Source organism: Capsicum annuum, chromosome 3 (assembly GCF_002878395.1).
Source record: "Capsicum annuum cultivar UCD-10X-F1 chromosome 3, UCD10Xv1.1, whole genome shotgun sequence".
NCBI lineage: Eukaryota > Viridiplantae > Streptophyta > Magnoliopsida > Solanales > Solanaceae > Capsicum > Capsicum annuum.
The window spans coordinates 22,722,472-22,741,579 of NC_061113.1; the positions used below are offsets into that span (position 1 = coordinate 22,722,472).

A 19,108-nucleotide genomic window follows, 5' to 3' on the forward strand; every position below is an offset into this window, starting at 1 on the left:
TATATATATATATATATATATATATGAAATTAATCTTTGATCTGGAATCAAAGAAAAGATAATAAATGACTTATGGTGTGACTTGGAAGAAGGTTTCTCAGCAGAGGAAAGGAATAAGAATTTTTGCCTATAATTTATCCTATAAAAAATCTAGTAACAAGAAGATTGTTTGGGAAATATCGACTCCTGTGGAAAATGAAATTCAAAAAAAGCTGTATTGACTAGTGTGAACTTACGGATTGATTATTTGTTCTACCTTTACAACTCACTCTATAAGTTCAATAGCAATACACGAACACATCACTAGCTATAGCAGTAACTAGTACAATGAGTTAGGGGATCGGGTGAATTCAATAATAGACGCCCGTTGGCATTCCAACCTTCCTATCCGAAAGAGAACCCATTATTTCTTGGTCGTGAATATCTGAACTGGTTGTTCCTGGTTGTTCATTGTTCAAAAATTCTTGTTTAGACAATTCAGACCATCCATACATAGTCTTTTAATCTAAAATTGAAATTATTTCATATTTTATTGCTAAAATATTGTTCCATGGAGCTAAGGTCTAAAATATAGAAGAAAGAAGTGTTTCCGCGGCTCTCCAGTCAATTCTGTTCCACTTAATTCCTCTTTCATGACCACTTCTCTTTCCGGTTAAGAATGAGAAATCTTTCTTCTGATACATGAATCCAATTTTCATTTCATCCAGAAAAGCCCCTTTCCAGTTGACGCTGTCAGTCCACTAACAGCGGTATACTGTAAGTCAGTATAAGTCAATATTGGAAGGACACACGAAATAGACAACTACTTACTAGGCTAGGATAGTAGTTGAATCATCTTTCCTTTTTTTAACTTTACTAATGGAAATTCATTTTTCAAAGTTACTAGGTAATTAGTGAAAAGGTTTATAAAAGTGACAAGCTTGGTGGAAAGTTTTTATCGTAGGAGGAAAAGCTAAGTATGCCTGAGTAGTCTTGATATTGGTTGGTTTGAGGTTTTGTTAGTTTTATACTAACAAGCAAGCTTCAGTGACTCTGCTCGACCTAGCGCGTTGGCCCAGTACTATAGGGAAGGCCTATGCGAAAAAAAAGGCCTGCCCATCATCAAAGCAAGTCCAAGTCTATGCAAGAAATCCCGCAGGATCTATTCAAATTCAAAGGTGGCTCCTCACATAAAAGAATGCAAAGGATCCGAGTCGATGCAAATAGCCCAGACCATCAACGAGGTCTAAGCCCATATAGCCGCGGCACATCCAAATGATGTTCAGCGGTTCTATCCAAGTAGCTGTGACCCATGGTCCAAACGATCCGCAACTAGTTCATCATGCTATCCTTACCTTCTAACTGACCTCTTCGATTTCGCTTATCCTAAAAGTGATTGATTAGGCATGACTGATGAAACTTGTTATGCAAAGGTTGTTCACTCAGGGCGATTGCAGGGGCATTTGCTTCGCAAGGTACTTAGGCTTTTCATCAAAGAGTCATGATAGTATTCAACTGCGGAGAACTCATCAAATTCGTGCTGCATAGCAGGATTACTCCACTTCTACTCTATAAATAGAAACTCGATAAGTTTTCGAGCTCTAAAATAAAATAAAAAATTATTATTATATTATTAGCGCGTTATGACTGCTTTTGCAGTTTCAGAAAGGCTTTTTCAAATTTCACGAGAAATCCAGGAAATCGAGAATGAGCTGGGTCAACGCGGATTTGTCTTAAGAGCCTTTTGAGTCCTGCCGTCGTAGGAGATCGCATGCGCGCGGCAAATTAAAACATAATGCGCCTTGAGACGAGACTACAAATGCTGCGAGATGAACAACGAACTCTCATTATGCAGGCTGTCACCCTCTGTGACTGGAGAGACTAAGAAAGAATATAATAGTTACAGTCTTTTCCGTTGTGGAAGTTTATTTACTTAAAGAAAGAAGTTCCATATTGTACTCCCTATTTGCTTTTCTAGTGCTACTTTTCTTGAAATAAAGATCATTGATAGCCATATCATTTTCTCAATAAAAAAGTGAGTAGCAGTGTACTGCTGAATTGAACTTTCTCGTATATTGAATTGACTAATTACTAATGCCTTAAGCTCCATATATATATATATATATATATAAAAGAATATAAGACTCATGCAGTAACGCCTCATCTTACTTCATTTCTTTTGTCAGGAATAATGGCCTTAGATAGCGTTTATCTTATCTTTCGAAAGACCTTAAGCTCACTATATTAACGTATAAATGTTAAATGTTATCTTTCGCATGTCTTACAAAAAATATTTAAAAAGTCTGTCTTTTTTGTTTAAAAAGCAAGAGGAAATGACACATTCTTAGATAAATAGTGCAGGCATGTGTTGCACTTTTTTCGAAATCGAAAAGTGGCTAAGCGGAATTCATTCAGAAAGCAAGACAGAATAGGGTCTTACCGCTAATGCAAGAACTTCCCTTAAAGATATTAGCTGTGGGACTTCGGCGCCTTAAACGGAAGAGGGGATTTATTTTTGGCCGCTATGCTCTTTTCTTATTCCCTTATTCTTTTTTTTTTTCTGTGTCTGAAGTGAGTGAAGTCAAGCTAGCGTCAGCAAATCGGACATAAGCAATACATGTAAATCCCCGTCCCTTAGAAAAACGATTGCGATTCTCATCCAGTGCTTTAATTAAGAGAAAAAGAGTAACATATAAGAACAAATTTTAGGAATACCCGGAGCGTAGCAGTCAGAAATAAATCCCCTTTTCCGCTTAAGGTACCAAGTCCCACAACTAATATCTTGATTTAAGGGAAGTTCTTTCGTTAGCAGTAAGAGCCTATTTTGTCTTGCTTTCTGAATGAATTCCGCTGCGCCCCTTTTTGATTTAAAAAAAGTGCAATATATGCTTGCACTATAAAAAAAAAAAAAACTCGAACTTTAAAATTTCTAAACTAAGGGATTTTTTTTTGTTTTCATGGGCAAACACCATACGCATTGGATATTGTTTGAATGGGTTTATAGAAGTTCTGGATTGCTCCACTCTTTCTTAATATTTTGTGTAGGATGCTTAGATTCTTTCACTTGTATGTTGTTTCCTTGAACTTTTGTATAACAATAGTCTTCATTTTGTTTTGTGTTCTTGTTTAGGTTGTGTTGGGACAAACCTTTATAAAGTAGTATGCTAGAATGGAAGTTACTTGAACAAGATTAATTGCTTGCGGAAATAGCTTAAGTTGTCAAAGGCAAAAACCCTTACAATCTCCTCATCTTCCCTGGAATTTTTTTCCAAGAGATGTTGAAAACTTTTTGAACTTTTTTTGCATGTTTTTTTTTTTTTTTCCAAACCAAACACCATATGAGAAACTGAAAAACTATAAACTGCAAAACACCTCAGCAGTAGTAGTGAAGTTTTTGCAATGAATAAATATCTTTCTTTTGGGTTGAAAACAACAACATACCCAATGAAATTCCACAAGTGAGGTCTGGAAAGGGTAGAGTTTACACAGACCTTACCACTACCACGTGGAGGTAGAGAGGCTGTCTTAAAAATCTTTTTCAGTTTTTGCAGATAAAAAGAAAGGCTTTTTTCAAAATGATGTGTTGCAAAACACATTCTGATTTTGCCCCCCATTTTTGCAAAATCAAAAAAATAAAAAGGAACTCCACCTGTTTTCGAAACAAATGCCACCATTGAGTTTTGGCAAGCTAGCATTCTAGGGCACTTCACATAATCTGTAGCGGATAGCAAAGGGTTAACTTGGCAAATGCTTTGGAAGTCTGTTTCCTCGAGTTCCAATTTGAGTCTATGGTGCTCCTGCATTATCTCTTTTAATATATATGTAAAACTGAAATTAAATTGAATCATGAATTTTTTTTCTAAAATTGAGTTAGAATTTCTGGAAATCCCTTTATCAGTAATAGACTTCTTACCTGTTTCAGGCATCTTTCATGCCTGTTCTAGTGCTAGCTGCAAGAATATGTCCACAGGGAATGGAAGCAACTCTCTTCGCAACCCTCATGTCCATATCCAATGGAGGGAGTGTCCTTGGAGGTCTAATTGGTGCCGGTTTAACCCAGGTATTTGGTGTCACCAAGGACAGGTTTGACAACTTGGCTTTTCTGATAGTTCTCTGCAATCTAAGCTCTCTATTGCCTTTGCCCCTACTTGGTCTTCTTCCTGGCGATGAACCAGATACAAAAGAGAGTACTGATATTGAGATGAAGTCTAATTAAATTCTTGCGTGCTGTGCCCATCCTGAATCTGGCTAAGTTCCGCTGCAGCTTTTTGAGAAGACAATAGGAGAGAATACAATTATAAATACAAATACTCATATATCCAATGACTAAACATACAAGTCATGATGTCAATTCATCACACCACAGAAAATGTTTAATGGATTAGGAACTTGTTTTGGTGGGAGATAGATCTTGTTCTGGGGTCCCCGGACTTTGGTCTAATGGTAAGAGCGTCTGTGGGATAGGCGCATGTCATGGGTTCAAACCCTCCTGTAACAAAGACTTGGTATTTAAGTGGAGAAGAATAGAGGGGCGGGCTTATTATCTACCGACTTTCAAACTTGAGCATTTTGATCTTTAACATATGTATTGCTGGATGACCCTCTTTAGAATGCCCATTGAGAAATTGTCATTCGGGGTTGCTGTTTATCGACCAGATTTGGTATTTTGAGAAATGGTCTACATTGATCGTTCTGTTCTGTATGACAATTCGTAATTGTGGCATAATGAGCATTAATTACTAACTTCAAGTTGATAAAAGTACTCACTGAATCTTTTTGCCTCTTAATCTGGATGTCAAGAGAGTTGAACAATGTACTTTTTTGCCGGTTGTCAGGGTGACTGATGATTCATTAGGATTTCTAAGCAAAATTAACAATCCTGGATTTCTTGTATACAATAATATACACACTTGTATGTTATTGTATCTACTTGTATTTCATTGTACTAGTTTAGGTGTACGCGTCTTGCGCGTGTACCTCACTTTAATGAGTTCAAACATTATATTAAATAAGATATTTGCTTAAATAATTAAAATGAATATAATAATTAAATTTAATATCTTTTGAGTATGTAAAGATGGAGAATTTATTTATTAAAATCTTTACCAAAAATGTTTTTAAAAGTCTATCGACATTCATCTACCATCTGTAAATTGCAATAAAACAGTACAATGATAGAGACATCAAAATAATACAATTATTTATAATTTTTGCACACAAAAATTTTCTCAAAGTCGTCTGACATTCATCTACCATCTGTAAACAATAACAAAATAATATGATAATAGAGATATCAAAATACTATAACTAAATCTAATCTTTACATAAAAAAATTTCTCAGAGCTGACCAACACTTATCTCACATGTAAACTGCAATAAAATAATACGATAAAAGTGATATCAAAATAATACAATTAAACGTAAATTTTACACAAATTTTTCAAAATCGATAGAGATTCATCTACAAACTGTAAACTACCACAAAATAACAAACTAATAGAGATATTATGATAATACAATTAAACCTAACCTTTACCTAATTTTTTGTTTTTCAAAATCGACCCACATTCATCTAACATCTGTAATTTTCAATAAAACAATAAGATAATGAAGATGTCAAAACAATAAAATTAAATCTAACCTTTACACAAGAAATTTTTCAAAGTCAACCGATATTCATTTACGACCTGTAAACTATAAAAAAATATAATAGTGATCACAAAGCTTCGATTTTGATCCATCTAATTCTCATCTGAGCGAAAATTTTAATCCTAAAGAATGATTTTGAACGAAATCAAAGAAGTACTCAATCTAAAAATCTGCCGCTCCTGTTTGTCCCGCTCCTATTTAGAGTGCGTCATATACACTCCTTTAAGTACTCAAGATTCTCACACTTTTAACATACTCTTAAGTGTATTCATTTACGTATAATTACACTTTTGTGCCACATCATTTTATTAGGGTGTGCCTAACATTGTTATTGAGCACATTATATTATGTCGGTCAAGGAATTTAGCATATGGTCAATGGCGTTTTGCAGTTTCATATCCTTCATATTATTCTTTACACCCCTATCTGACTTAAATTATTTTTGTTATTTACTCGTTATCTTTTAACCTTATTTATGGATACCTAAAAGACATTTATTGTATCAGATTTTTCATGCAACAATATGCATAACGATAACGTAAAAGTAATCAATAAAGTAATAAAATACTTTTTCCTTTATTAAAATAATTGACATCAAAAGGACGACAATTGGCATAGGTAGTATGTACCATTTCAAAAAGCTTTGTATTTCTTGTGGCTTCTTTCTTCGTGTGTATGGTTTGTTTTTCTTCAATACGGTTCACATAAATAACAAGATTCATAAAATTTTAATATGAAATAATTTCATCATTAACTAATCTTTTCAATCTTTCTTGATTATATGATCTAAAGGTTGATGCTATAAATAAACAGATGTTAATTCACCAATTCAAGTTTGCTTCCAATTTTATGAAGGGTTGGAAGGATTTTGAGTTTGACAAACAAATTATCAAAATTTAATTTGTTTAAATCATTACCAAGAATATTCATCAGTCATCATAGCATATACTTGTGTGTAAATACCATTTAATCACCAAATAGTCAATTAATTATCCATTTTTTTAAAAATCAACATAGGGAGTTAGTCAACTGCCTTGTAATATTGCACCATATGTTATGACAATACATTTTAATTAGCTCTCTTTTTATTTAATAAATCCAATTTAACTTAAAACACATGAGACATATATATTACGGCCAAAACTAAATTAAGACAAATTCAAAAAACTAAAAGAAGTTGGTCCTCAAATACATTAGCATTGAGATGGGGAAATTTTTTTCGCCAAAGATGTAGTGGAGCGATAAGTGTTCCTTCATCTTTAATCAGATGTCTTAGTTTGAGTCCTCCTAGATATAAAGTTGCTTTTGTTAGGAAGCGCTTTCCTTTCCGATATAAAACTTTATAGCTTGAATTTGAATTTAATCAAGCTCCGATGCTGATATCGGACAATTAGTGGAAAACAAAAACAGATACATTATCATTGCGATGGGGAAATTTTCACTACAAACAAACCTGCCACGTGACAAATTGATAGATATTCACATGGGGGTGGGCCTCAAAAGTTTCTCAAAACAAAACAATTACAATTGGTGTAGTCACATCTCAAAAGGCCCAATAGTTTCCACAAAATTCAATTCCACTTTAAACCTATTGGCCATCAACTTACTCTTTCATTACATTTTTTTTTTTTACTTGTCTTTAATAAAATAATTCCCACAAAAATCCATTTCTTCATTTTTCCATTTTAGCAACTTGCCCCACAAATCCTTTTCCAATTTCCAATTTGGCTCCTCTCACCTTTTCCATGATTCCTCATCATGTGGAGTTCCCATTTTTGCCTTGGTAGTTGCTATATATTGATGTCTTTATACAATTGTCACATATCATTATGCATGATAACTTGAACATAAAACCCAATTTTCCTTTTCTTACCCTAAAACATCAAGGAGATGGTGAGTATTAAAGATATAAGATCTTCAATTAACTCGTGATTGAGGCGCAAATTGTTATCGTAAAACTCTCAGAGTACATGAAGACACAAACAATTTGTGATTGAGGTGCACTTGTGAACAATTACACATGGAGACACGCACAAAAACATAACACTATATATGACTCTTTTATGAGTTGCACTAGCCACTAAAGGAGAATAGGGGGCATACTTCCTAGACCAACTTAGGAAAATGCTAGATGTTTAATGGTCCTCCATGTGGGTGATGCACAAAAACAATAAGGACATGGAAGAAAAAATGAATCCTTTTGAGAGGCTTGGGGTATCATTTATGAAATATTCCTTTCTATTCCAATGACACATTTTCTTTTTAGTTTGTAAAAAGAATGACTTCTTTCTAAATTTGAAAATAACTAATTTAATACTTCTCATTTTACCTTTAACAGGAAGCTTTTTTAACCACACAAATGTCATGATAAGTTTAAGATCATAAGTTTTAAAAGTTTTATAGCTACACAAATATTATAATATGCTTAAGACCATAATCTTAAAGTGTTCATTTCTTTTTTAAACTCTATGTTTATTCACATTATGTCACATAAATTGTAACGAAAAGAATATAAATGCTATCATCCAAAAGTTGTACCTTTCCTTCCCTAAAAAGTGTTGTTTTAGCTATTTTCACGACCATTAATAAAAATAAATAAATATAGGGTATCATTTATTAAGTTACCCTATATTTATTAGTTTTTTTCTTGAGAAGTGATCAAGCACTACTAAAAAGAAATGAATCTTTAATATAAAGGTATAGTCGAAAATAATTAATAATTATAATCTAAATTTTTAAAGTAATAATTATTTTACAACAAATTATTTCGTTCAAATGATACTTATTTTGGAACGGAGGAAATAACGGTTACCACATTTGAATGTAGGTAAGATTGTTTTTCTGCTTGATAATTCTTGGATAAGTAATTATCTGAAACTACCAATGGTCAGATTCTTCAATACTCCTTTCCTATTTGTTTTGTCCACACCCAACATCCCAAAAGCTGTCACATGGGGGAGATGGGGAAGTTGGAATAGTTGTTAGACCCTCCATTCCAATCATTGGACTACTTTAATATCATAAAGTTCTTGCATGACTAGGAGAACTATAATAATTTGGGGAAAATAATAATAATAATAATAAGGGCCCTAAAGATGTAAATATACAAGTATAATACTAAGTTTCTGGCCAATCACTTTAATTAAACCTACCTAACAATAATAAGATTCTGATCTATATATACAACAATTGGCAGTTACTGATAATATAATTAAGAAAAGATATGATGGGATAGAAGACATTTCTTTAATCTTAGCCAGAATTTTTCAGTTCGAGCATTAGGAATAAAGAAATTCTAATAGAAAGTGATTTTTCTTTTAATTGCTCCTTGGCTGCGTAAATCTAGATTAATTGAGCTATTTCCTTCGTCCATCTTTATTTATTCAGTATTACTAGAAGTACATGTCTAATAATACTTGTCCGGTTTGCAATACCAATGAAAAATTTACGATTTTGTGTCTATTTACCCTTGTTATTGATCATTATTACCCGATGCATTTCCCAAAATATTTTTATTACGGATAATACCTACGAAAATATCTGAACTTTGACCAGATTTTCAGTTGAGCATACTGAACTTTGCAGGGGTCCTATTACCCCCTATACATTTTTTTTTCCGTATTTTAATGTCATATATCTGCCCACTTGGACATGAGTAAATATGAGGTGGCGCGTGTATTACACGCGCCAATACACGTGTAAAAACGAGATTTACATGTGCCAGCGTCGAATCTGGGTATAGAGTTTCGGAGGGCGGGGGGATTAAATCCACTTTAAAAAGTCTAGGGGGTAATAGGACCCCCGCAAAGTTCAGTATGCTCAACTGGAAATCCGGTCAAAGTTCAGGTATTTTCGTGAGTATTATCCCTTTTTATTATATTCAAGGGTATATAATAACATTATCCGTACTAGCTATTTATTGTTTCTTAAAATATGCGTCAAGTCAATAGTGGACAAGTAAAAATAATCCGTTCATTAATATCAGATAATTATAATAAAATAAAAAATCCGGTTGTTTCAAGAAAAAAAATAAAAAAAATCAGTCACAAGTGACTAGTCTTATTAGCAACTATATATAAATAAAAGCGCTTATATGAATACAAGTATTAATAAATGTTCATCACATTAACTGGTATTCTCGATTCATTTTGTTCTGATTGGTCACTATTGGTAGGTGCAATGATTAATTAGTGATATTATAAGCAGACTTGAGAAATAATCGATAAGGGTATGATGCATTTGATAAAGGGCAATGGTTTGAATAATAATGATGTTGGAGCAACTAATAATGCACCATAAGTATATTTTAGTTACTTTTATTTTACTGCAAATTATTATGGGACACTTTATTCTAAACTCTGTAAGAATCAAGGATAATTAAAAGGACGAGTTCAAAGATTCATTAACAATTGAATGAGAAATGTGCAAATAGGGACAAATTTAAATTTTTAACTTTATGGATTTGTTATTTAAATCATAAATATGAACAATTAACTCTCTTAAACTTATAATCACCTAGAAATGTAAATAAAGAGCAAAAATGGAAAAACCAAATTCCAAGAACTATGTTGAATATTGAACTATTAACTTATTTTGAACATTAAATAAAAAGCTCAAAAATTCAATTATTATGGACTAAAGGGGTATTAATTTGAGGCTATTATAGAAATCCATCAAGGTTAAATTCTGAATCCGCATATAATAATAATAAACTCTGTCACTTTCTTTCTCATTCTGTTTTATATCCTGGTTCCTTTTCAACCCAGATGTGATATAATAGGTGTGTGGTGAGAGACATGACCTAAAATTGAAGTAAGAATTAAAATGTGAGTAGTTGGTTAGTTGATATCTATGGTTGGGAGGGATCCAAAAGCATAATTATATCCAAAAGCATGTGGGAAGCCATGTGAATTGCACTAGATACATAATCATCCATTAGTGAGTTTAATTTAACAAAGTTTTAATGATTAATATTCTGAACAATGGATCTAGAGCTAAAATCCATATTAGGCATATTGTTTAACACAGAATTAAACCCCATTATGTCTTCTATGAGAAAAAAAGAAGCCAAATGCTATCGTAAAAGACAAATATATATAGTTACCAAAATAGCAAACTAAAGTAATTACTAATTGACATCAATAATGTGGCTTAATGATCAATTAATTGGATTGACAATCATATGGATAGGTTCAAGTTTCAACAGAGACTAGCACACTTGATGATATCTTCTCATGATATGTTCTGAACCTTTATGGACAGAGTTATCTGGTATAATAGATAATCCGTGAAATTAATTGACCTATGCATTAATTGATTCAAAAATCATGATTGAGAGAGAAAAAGAATCACTTATGTTTTTTTTTTTTTTTTGTCAACCGGATGTTTGCCAAACGCATTGCTGGGAGTGATGTTGAGGATGTTAGAGTAGTCCTTGGCATTGGTAAAGTTGTAGTTTCTAGAAAAGACAACTCTAGATTTAGCATAGCTGATTTTTCATCCAGAATTAGAGCAAAAATGATTGAGGGCCTGGAGGATGGTATGTCAGTTATCCTCAATTGCTCTGGAGAAGAGCGTAAGGTCATCAACAAAGAAGAGGTGAGAGAGCTTAGAGCCTTCAGTGGTGATGCTATCAGGGTTCCAGTCCTTTTGATGCACACCCTTGACTTGTATGCCTTAAAGCTCACTCCTTTATTTTTTCTTTTTTTTCTGTTTCAGAATAATTGACACACTCTATATACTTATATGTGAATTTATATACCAATTACTATAATCATGCACTTCATACACTTATCTAAAATACTTGAAAATTTACATAAAGGCTTGATATTTATCTCCTAAATCAAGTAGAATCTAAAATTTTTGCCTCGAAATTAAAAACAACATATGTAAGTTTTATGATGTTATTGTCAATATTGAAGTTATTCCCCATAAGCTATAGCCAAAATGGTCAGATCCTTCTAGTTTTCGTTTACATACTGGAAAGATCCAATTTACTAAATAATTAGAGTACCAAATTTCCATAAATAATTCACAGCAACATAAATTTCATCGGGAAAGTTACAAATATATATCCTTTAACCAACTAATGTATCAATATGGTCGAAGTATACATAAAATATACAATATATATATATACACACACTATCTAAACACTCTATACATATTTAATAATAAATTACATTGAGTGAATGGTTTAGACCGTAATTATCCAATTTTTTCATAACCTTCAAATACAAGATGACTAGACTAACTTGAAAGTGCTAGCTAGAGGCCTAGACCATGGAAAAATTATTTTATATGTAGAAAAACTTATATATTGACCCCTCATAAACATTTGATGGAGGAAACTGTGTTGGCCACTGAGTAATGCTGGTTGCTTACTAGACAAGAATTCACATGTTTTCACTCCGAGACAATAACTGCACTGTTTTTATGTGGCTACAATGTTTCTTTAGATTTATTTTTTTCTTTATAGTAGTAATGTATATGTGATGTCTCTCAACCTCAGCAACCCCACATGTATATAAGTTTGGCAATTACTTGTCTGCGGACCAAATTCAAATGTAAAACCTCAATCTGTGATGTTTGGTCAGTTTGTACGTGTAATGATTAATTTCACACGATAGCTATCATTTTACCTCAGCAACAAGTACCGGATAATTCTGTCCGTCAAAACTAGATAAAAAAAAATTATCTAGTATTCGTCTCTATTAAAAATTAAACTTGAGACCTCATAATATTCAACCACTCCTATGAATAACTAGGTATATTGCATGCTTGAATCTAATTTCTGAATGCAGGAACTTTAATTTTTTTTCCAGGATGACAAAATTTAGTGATACTTTAGATTCTTTCATGAATAAATTAAAGAAGAGGCATATATCCAAATATACAGATTAAACAAATTAAGAGTATATTCATTTATATATGCTTGTACAATTTTCTTCTTTTATTTTTATTATTGTCTTTTGCTTGAAAAACTAAATTTTTTATTTTGTAGGATATATAACAACCTATAGATTAAAAAAGAAATATACATATCAAAGATTATAATATAAAAAGCAATAGGTAATCAAGCGTTGTCGTGTGGCTAGTAATTGGTAATTCATTTTGAACAATTTTTAATTTAAATTATTATTTCTTCGGAAGAGATCATAAGATACTCATGGAAGTTTTGATATTGTTATTGTATTTAAAGGCCTAAAAAAGAAACCAATTTTTTTTTTAGGAAGTATAAACCAAAAAAATACTAGTCTGATCCTTAAGCCACTCCTGACTATGACTATATCTGTACAAGGTAAGATTAAAGTTTGCATATACTCTATCTTTCACAGATACTATTTGTAGGATCACATCAAATGTGTTATTATTGTTATTGATCTAATGTGTTATTATTGTTATTGATCTAGTAATAATTGTCTCCAAACTAGAACATGTATATACTTCTTCTTCTAGTTCATTCAATTACCAATCTCATATAGTCCTTATGCTCAAGGAAATTACAGAAGTAAACTGGATGTGGTTATAATTTATAAATATACATAAAAAATTGATAATGATCACAAAAAGGGAACACAATTTTTTATATGATGACTGTACATTGCTTATCTATGAGAGGTTATAGGCAATTAGAGCCTTCTAATCTAAGTTGTCATAGAGATTAAAGTCCAACTAAATTAGACATAATGATGGATTATCGACATTACGTCCATTAGCAACATCACCCATTAACCCTTCTTAATCTTGATGAAAGCTTTGTTTTGGCAGTCATTTTCATTTAATTGTTTTATTAGCTTCTTTCGATAAAGGTGTATGCAATTATGTGGACCTTAATCCTCACTTAATCTATCCACTACTTCATATTGCTTAATTTATTTTAATACAAGCTTAATGATTATAATAATATTCACGAGCGCATATTATTATAAGCGCAAGTTACATAATTTGGCCGATCGTTCAAAATAACTACATTCGCTGGTCAAATATACTAATTCATATAAAAAAAATGTATGATTTATGTGTCTCATCATACAATCATATATAAAAATAAATATCAATTGATTATTATTTTGATGGCCGGCTATACTGTGTAGTTTTTCATTAGTAATTGTGGAAGAAAAGATTTTCTTTACCTTATTTTATGGTATAAGGATAGTTATGAATTAGCAATTTGATATCTCTAATGCTTGTTGACATGACTCCTTCAAAACTAAGAATATTTTCCTGATTTTTATTGGATATTAAACAGGGAGAAGTAATAATTGTCTTAGTATTGCCAAAACGTATAAGATTATTAATAATTAGATTTTCATCATTTGAGATCAAGACCAAAATTATCCCACTTGTCAACCATATTTAGGGTACGTAAGTACTCACTCCTATTTGGTTACTTTAAACATATTCACGGGAAAAATAGAGATTAGCCACGGATAACTTCTGTCATTAAACAATAAAATTTTATTGTTAATCTTATTTAATGATGAAATTATGATAAAATTTGCATCGGTTACAAGCTATTTAGAGATAGATGATCGACAAATTGCATAAGCGATCAATACTCTTATTTGAGATTGAAGCCTCCTAAAGTTCCTCCAACGAACTGTAGTACAGAATCATCCTAAAAGATCTCAGTCAGAGCAGGCATATGTCAAACGTGAATGCCTTCTGAAGCCACAGGTAGAACACCTGGTAAAGAGACTCAATTTTGAGTGAAATAAACATCGCACTTCTTCCTTGTTCAACCAAGTTTGACATTGTTCGTAACTTTGTAGATAATCAATAAAATTGTAACGATACTTCAATTATGATTAATATGATTCATGTGAATGATTGATAAGCACAATACGAGAGATTGTTCGAGTTTGAACATGTTTTTTTCCCTACACACGCATACACTTTCTTTATGGTAGTATACACTGACAACCTCTTAAACTTATCAATAAATTCCATCTACACATTTGAGGTATCACATATTTCGATCAAGCACCTGAACAAACATTTGATGAAATATTATATCTAGCTATTATATGCTTTCAACTCAAAATTTTGAAAAGCTTTTGTGAATATATATTCTAAGTGCTCATGACATAGACAAGCTTTTGGCACGTATGTGTGTTTTAGGTGCTCAATTGGAACATATCATAATTTCAGTATCTACTATTGATGTATTTTGTCTTTCTTTTATGTGATAAACGTGTGATTGAATCTTAGTATAGAATTGCTTAGAAAGGCCAATAATTGCCCTCTAGAAGAAACATTATGGCTAATCAAGTCAAGATGATGAAAAATGAGGGTTTGAATGAAAGCAACCTTGGTATATAATGGTGAAAAGAATCCACCAAAAACTACCACAAAAAGAAGAAAAGAAAAAAGTCATAATTATAATATGGCAAATCTAAGAGTATCGTACTTTATGATATTATCGTCTCAATATCAATGATGCTAAAATCTAATCCACATTACGTAAGAAAAAGGAAATATAAGGAAAAAGTGAGAATATGCAAGCAAGAGGAAAAAAAAATATTTTTTTTTCAAATGGAGAATTCAATTGTGATAGTGATGTGCACAATTAATTCAACTTGAAATTTTTGCTATATCATAATCCAATTACTCAATGATAATATAATGACACCTTTTTTTCCAATTCAGTGTCCAGTATTCACATTAGAGTTCGACTAAATCCGAATCGTGTACTATATGTTATGTTTCTGGGACAACACTTCCGATAATTTTTTTTTTTTGTCCAGATAGTTTCGAACCTGAAACTTCTGATCAAATATGAAAGAATTTCAACCATCTGATCACAACCAATATTGGTGCACACTTAATCAGTGTCCGGAACGTAGACCATATTATTAAGAAATGTAATCAAATTAAATTAATAAAAAATATGAAAACTAATTGAAATGAGAGGTCCTTGCAACCTTAATTCCAAAGTATGAATTATGAGGATAGAATTTGTTAAATGCATAAAAGCACCACTTAGATGTTTAATAAAAATAAAATATATAGTACTGATATAATTAACTAGGATTGCATATATATGAGCACTATATGAAACTAGGTCAACATTTATATACATTATGCTTAAAGTGATAATAACTATTCATAAATATTTATCAACACTTGATATTTACATGAGATCAAATAATTTAATCATGAGAGTCACGACTTAAAGTGAGGATAAATTATGCATACTATCTAATCATGGTTAAGTGAATATATATAGTTTTATATCTATTTATTTATTTAGTTTAAGCATCGTATATATAAATAATTAATAAACTTTTTGCATATCTATGTTCCTCGAGGTAAGCTTTAAAACTTTAACTATACTTTTTTATCATTTTATGATCGATATCAAATGAAATGTGTCTCATTTCTTAAAAAAGTCTAATAAAATGAAATGTGAATAACATGTATGCCCTCTTCCTTAGAAAAAGATTTCTCTGGTTCTGTTGGTCTTTCGAATTTTTATTTTTATATTTTTTGGTTTGTGCAAGCAAAAACTTCCGACATCCAATAGGTTTTAGAAGAAAAAAAAAACTTGTTACATCCAATGATAATTAAGCAAGAATTTCTCATTAAGCACTATGAAACTTCTTTGATATTCTATGTCATGGTCTTGGTTGACATATATCCCATCGCAATTTAGCTCGTTGGTAACATTTTCAACGGACTTACCATCATTATTTGGTATTTTTCTCCGAAAACCTTTCCAAAGAGTCAAATTTTGACAAATTTCATTAGAAATTATTGATTTTCTTGTATTTGTAACTATTTCTTTTTTAAAAAATAAACTATTGGAGATACGGGAAGGGAAAACGGAAAGGGGATTATTAATGAGGAGAATTGAATCCTCACCAACAAGGTGAGAAAGTTCAGGTAGCCAACGAACTAAGCTATTAATATAATATTTTCTCTTGTATACATAACCATTTTTAAATAGTGCATATGCTCCTTTTATTAAGGTCTCAAATACTTTTACAGTTAAAAACCGTATAATAAGTTGTTACACTTGGTAAAATATGATAATTACCTAACTAACACAATTATTATAATTTGACAATTTTGGCACCAGCTTCTTTTTTATATGAATTTTTTTTCCAATAATATGATTTTTGTAAGAGCAATTTTTGGATCATGTTTTATGTAAGAGCATTATTGATCTCCCGAGTCTCGAGTAGCACATAGCATGAAAAAGTGGTTAGGGTATGATTGTGAATTTGTGATGTAGACCTAATAGTTAATTTAATGAAAGAGAAAACACATCGTTTTTACTTCAAACTATAGTTGAAAAGTCGAAGCCACACCTAAACTATACTATTGACCTATTACACACCCAAACTATAAAAAATGTGAAACTATTTATACCCTGTCAGGCTACCACCACTTGCATGTGGTGTAGTATTTTACACGCGCTGCCACGCCAGCACCACGTCAGTAAAAAGTATCTTTTTTTTTATAGTTAAGGTGTGTAATAGGTCACTTATATAGTTTAGGTGTGGATTCGATTTTTCAACTATAGTTTGGGGGTGGAAACGATGCGTTTTTCCTTAATATTTTTAATCGTTTACTTTTGTTATTTAATAGGCTGGACGCGCCTAAAATAAGTGTAACACACGCGCCTTAGAATGAGGTTCACAGGGAGGTAATAATATCACTTTTATATAGTTAAGGTGTGTAATAAATCACTTATATAATTTAGGTATGGTTTAGACTTTTCTTGTATAGTATGGGATGAAAATGATTTCGTTTTTCTTTAATCAAATCAATGAAAATGAAATTCTAATGGAAATGGTCAACACATGCATAAAATCAGGATACCCAATTGTCCTCTTCGTTTGTTTATTTTTTTAGTTTAGTCTTTTCAGACAAGAAAAGCAAACATACATGTCAACCTTTTTTAAGGTGACAGTTCAATGGTAAAAAGATTACATTTTATTTAGTAGTGTTACGGGTTTGAATCCGAAAAATCACTATTACCCACTTAGATGCAAAAGAAAAAAAAAAATACAATGATGTGAACCGAAAGCATAGGTGTTGAAGAGTCCGATTGGAACGAAAAAAAATGGGATGCGAGTTAGCTTTAGGGGTGAACCCTGCTTATAATTCATGTCACGCCCCTCTAGATCAGAAGGAGTGGACAAGGGTCCATATGAACTCTTGCAATACAAATGACCTGCATTAAGCTGATGAGTTACTAATCATAAGACAATTAGTTATAAAAATGGTACATAAATAACACTGGCCCACTAGCCGCACTAGTGCAATGGACAATTGAATCTATAATTACATATGATAACTTACATAAAGCTATAACTATAAATATGATTTAAAGGGTGCTAGACTTCTATTAGCTCTAGATGGGAGAAGTTCACCTCACCAACTACACTGTCGAATCGAAATGAGTGTCGAATTTAGAAATCTGCTACCTGGTGTACCTGATCTTTTATATATATAATATGTAATGGTATGTAAAGCAGATGAAATAACAAGTAGATATACGAGGATGCTCAATGAATCTAATAAGACAAATCAGCAACTATAGGCAGCGAAATACTAGAAATTCTCTTCTGGACTACAATTCATGAGCATACAGGTGATCGATACAATATAGACCATAACTTATGCACTTGCCTTATTAACTCGTCATGTGATGTCTTATGAGTAATTCATCATTATGAAGCGCCTAGTAATTTGTCCACGTGATGGTCCCATCTCTATTTTTGATTTAAATAATCATATGATGGCCTACCAAAGGCATTATATGTCGAGTATAAGGCATATGTTGCTCAAATATCCATTGATGTAGTTTTATACATATAAATATAATCGTGGTCTTATACAGGCAACGCCTCCCATGGCTCACTACGAGGGTCTGCTTGCACACCATATGTTTCATACATCGTCTTGAGTCAAGAAAATCAGTGCATGACCTTTCAGTTGATTCCAAATACAAATGACGTTGTGGGCAGTAAAATTTTATTAATTCAAGTTCCGTACGAAATTCGGATTATATTAAATTCAAAATATATTAGTCCCAAATAAATATTGCGGATTAATATAATTGAATTAATTATTTAAGTTCAAACATATATGGATTTAATTAAAGTTCAATTTTTATTGGGCTAGCCCATTGATTTGGGCTACAAATGATGAGCCCACTTTGCTAAACCTAAGATATTGTTATATTCTAGAGACCCAAATAAGCACCACGTGTCAAATGACATGGCATGCCAAGTCAAGAGAAGGAGCCAATAGGACCATACAACATGTCAAAATGATGTAGCAAACCCAATGAAATCAAAGCCCATAAAAGGCGCTATGTCACTAAAATCTGATTGGTCGAAGAAAGTCCATCTTCATCATGACTCTTCCTTTCCACAACTATAAATAAGAGTCTCATAATTCAGAAAAAGACCAAGAACTCTAACAAGAAGCAAGAGAAAGCTCGTGGATCAAACGCCGCAATTTC

General features: G+C 31.9%; 1 protein-coding gene across 2 annotated transcripts in view; it reads left to right on the forward strand.

Annotated features, from left to right (window-relative positions):
• The window catches only part of LOC107856924 (folate-biopterin transporter 1, chloroplastic), a 16,210-nt gene extending 11,444 nt beyond the window's left edge, over window positions 1–4,766 (forward strand). For both annotated transcript variants that reach the window (XM_016701888.2, XM_016701889.2), the window contains one exon: window positions 3,902–4,766. In XM_016701888.2, coding sequence (XP_016557374.1) covers window positions 3,902–4,195 — 294 coding nt within the window. In that variant the 3' untranslated portion in view covers window positions 4,196–4,766. The remainder of the gene's footprint in view (window positions 1–3,901) is intronic.
• Window positions 4,767–19,108: the final 14,342 nt, after the last annotated feature.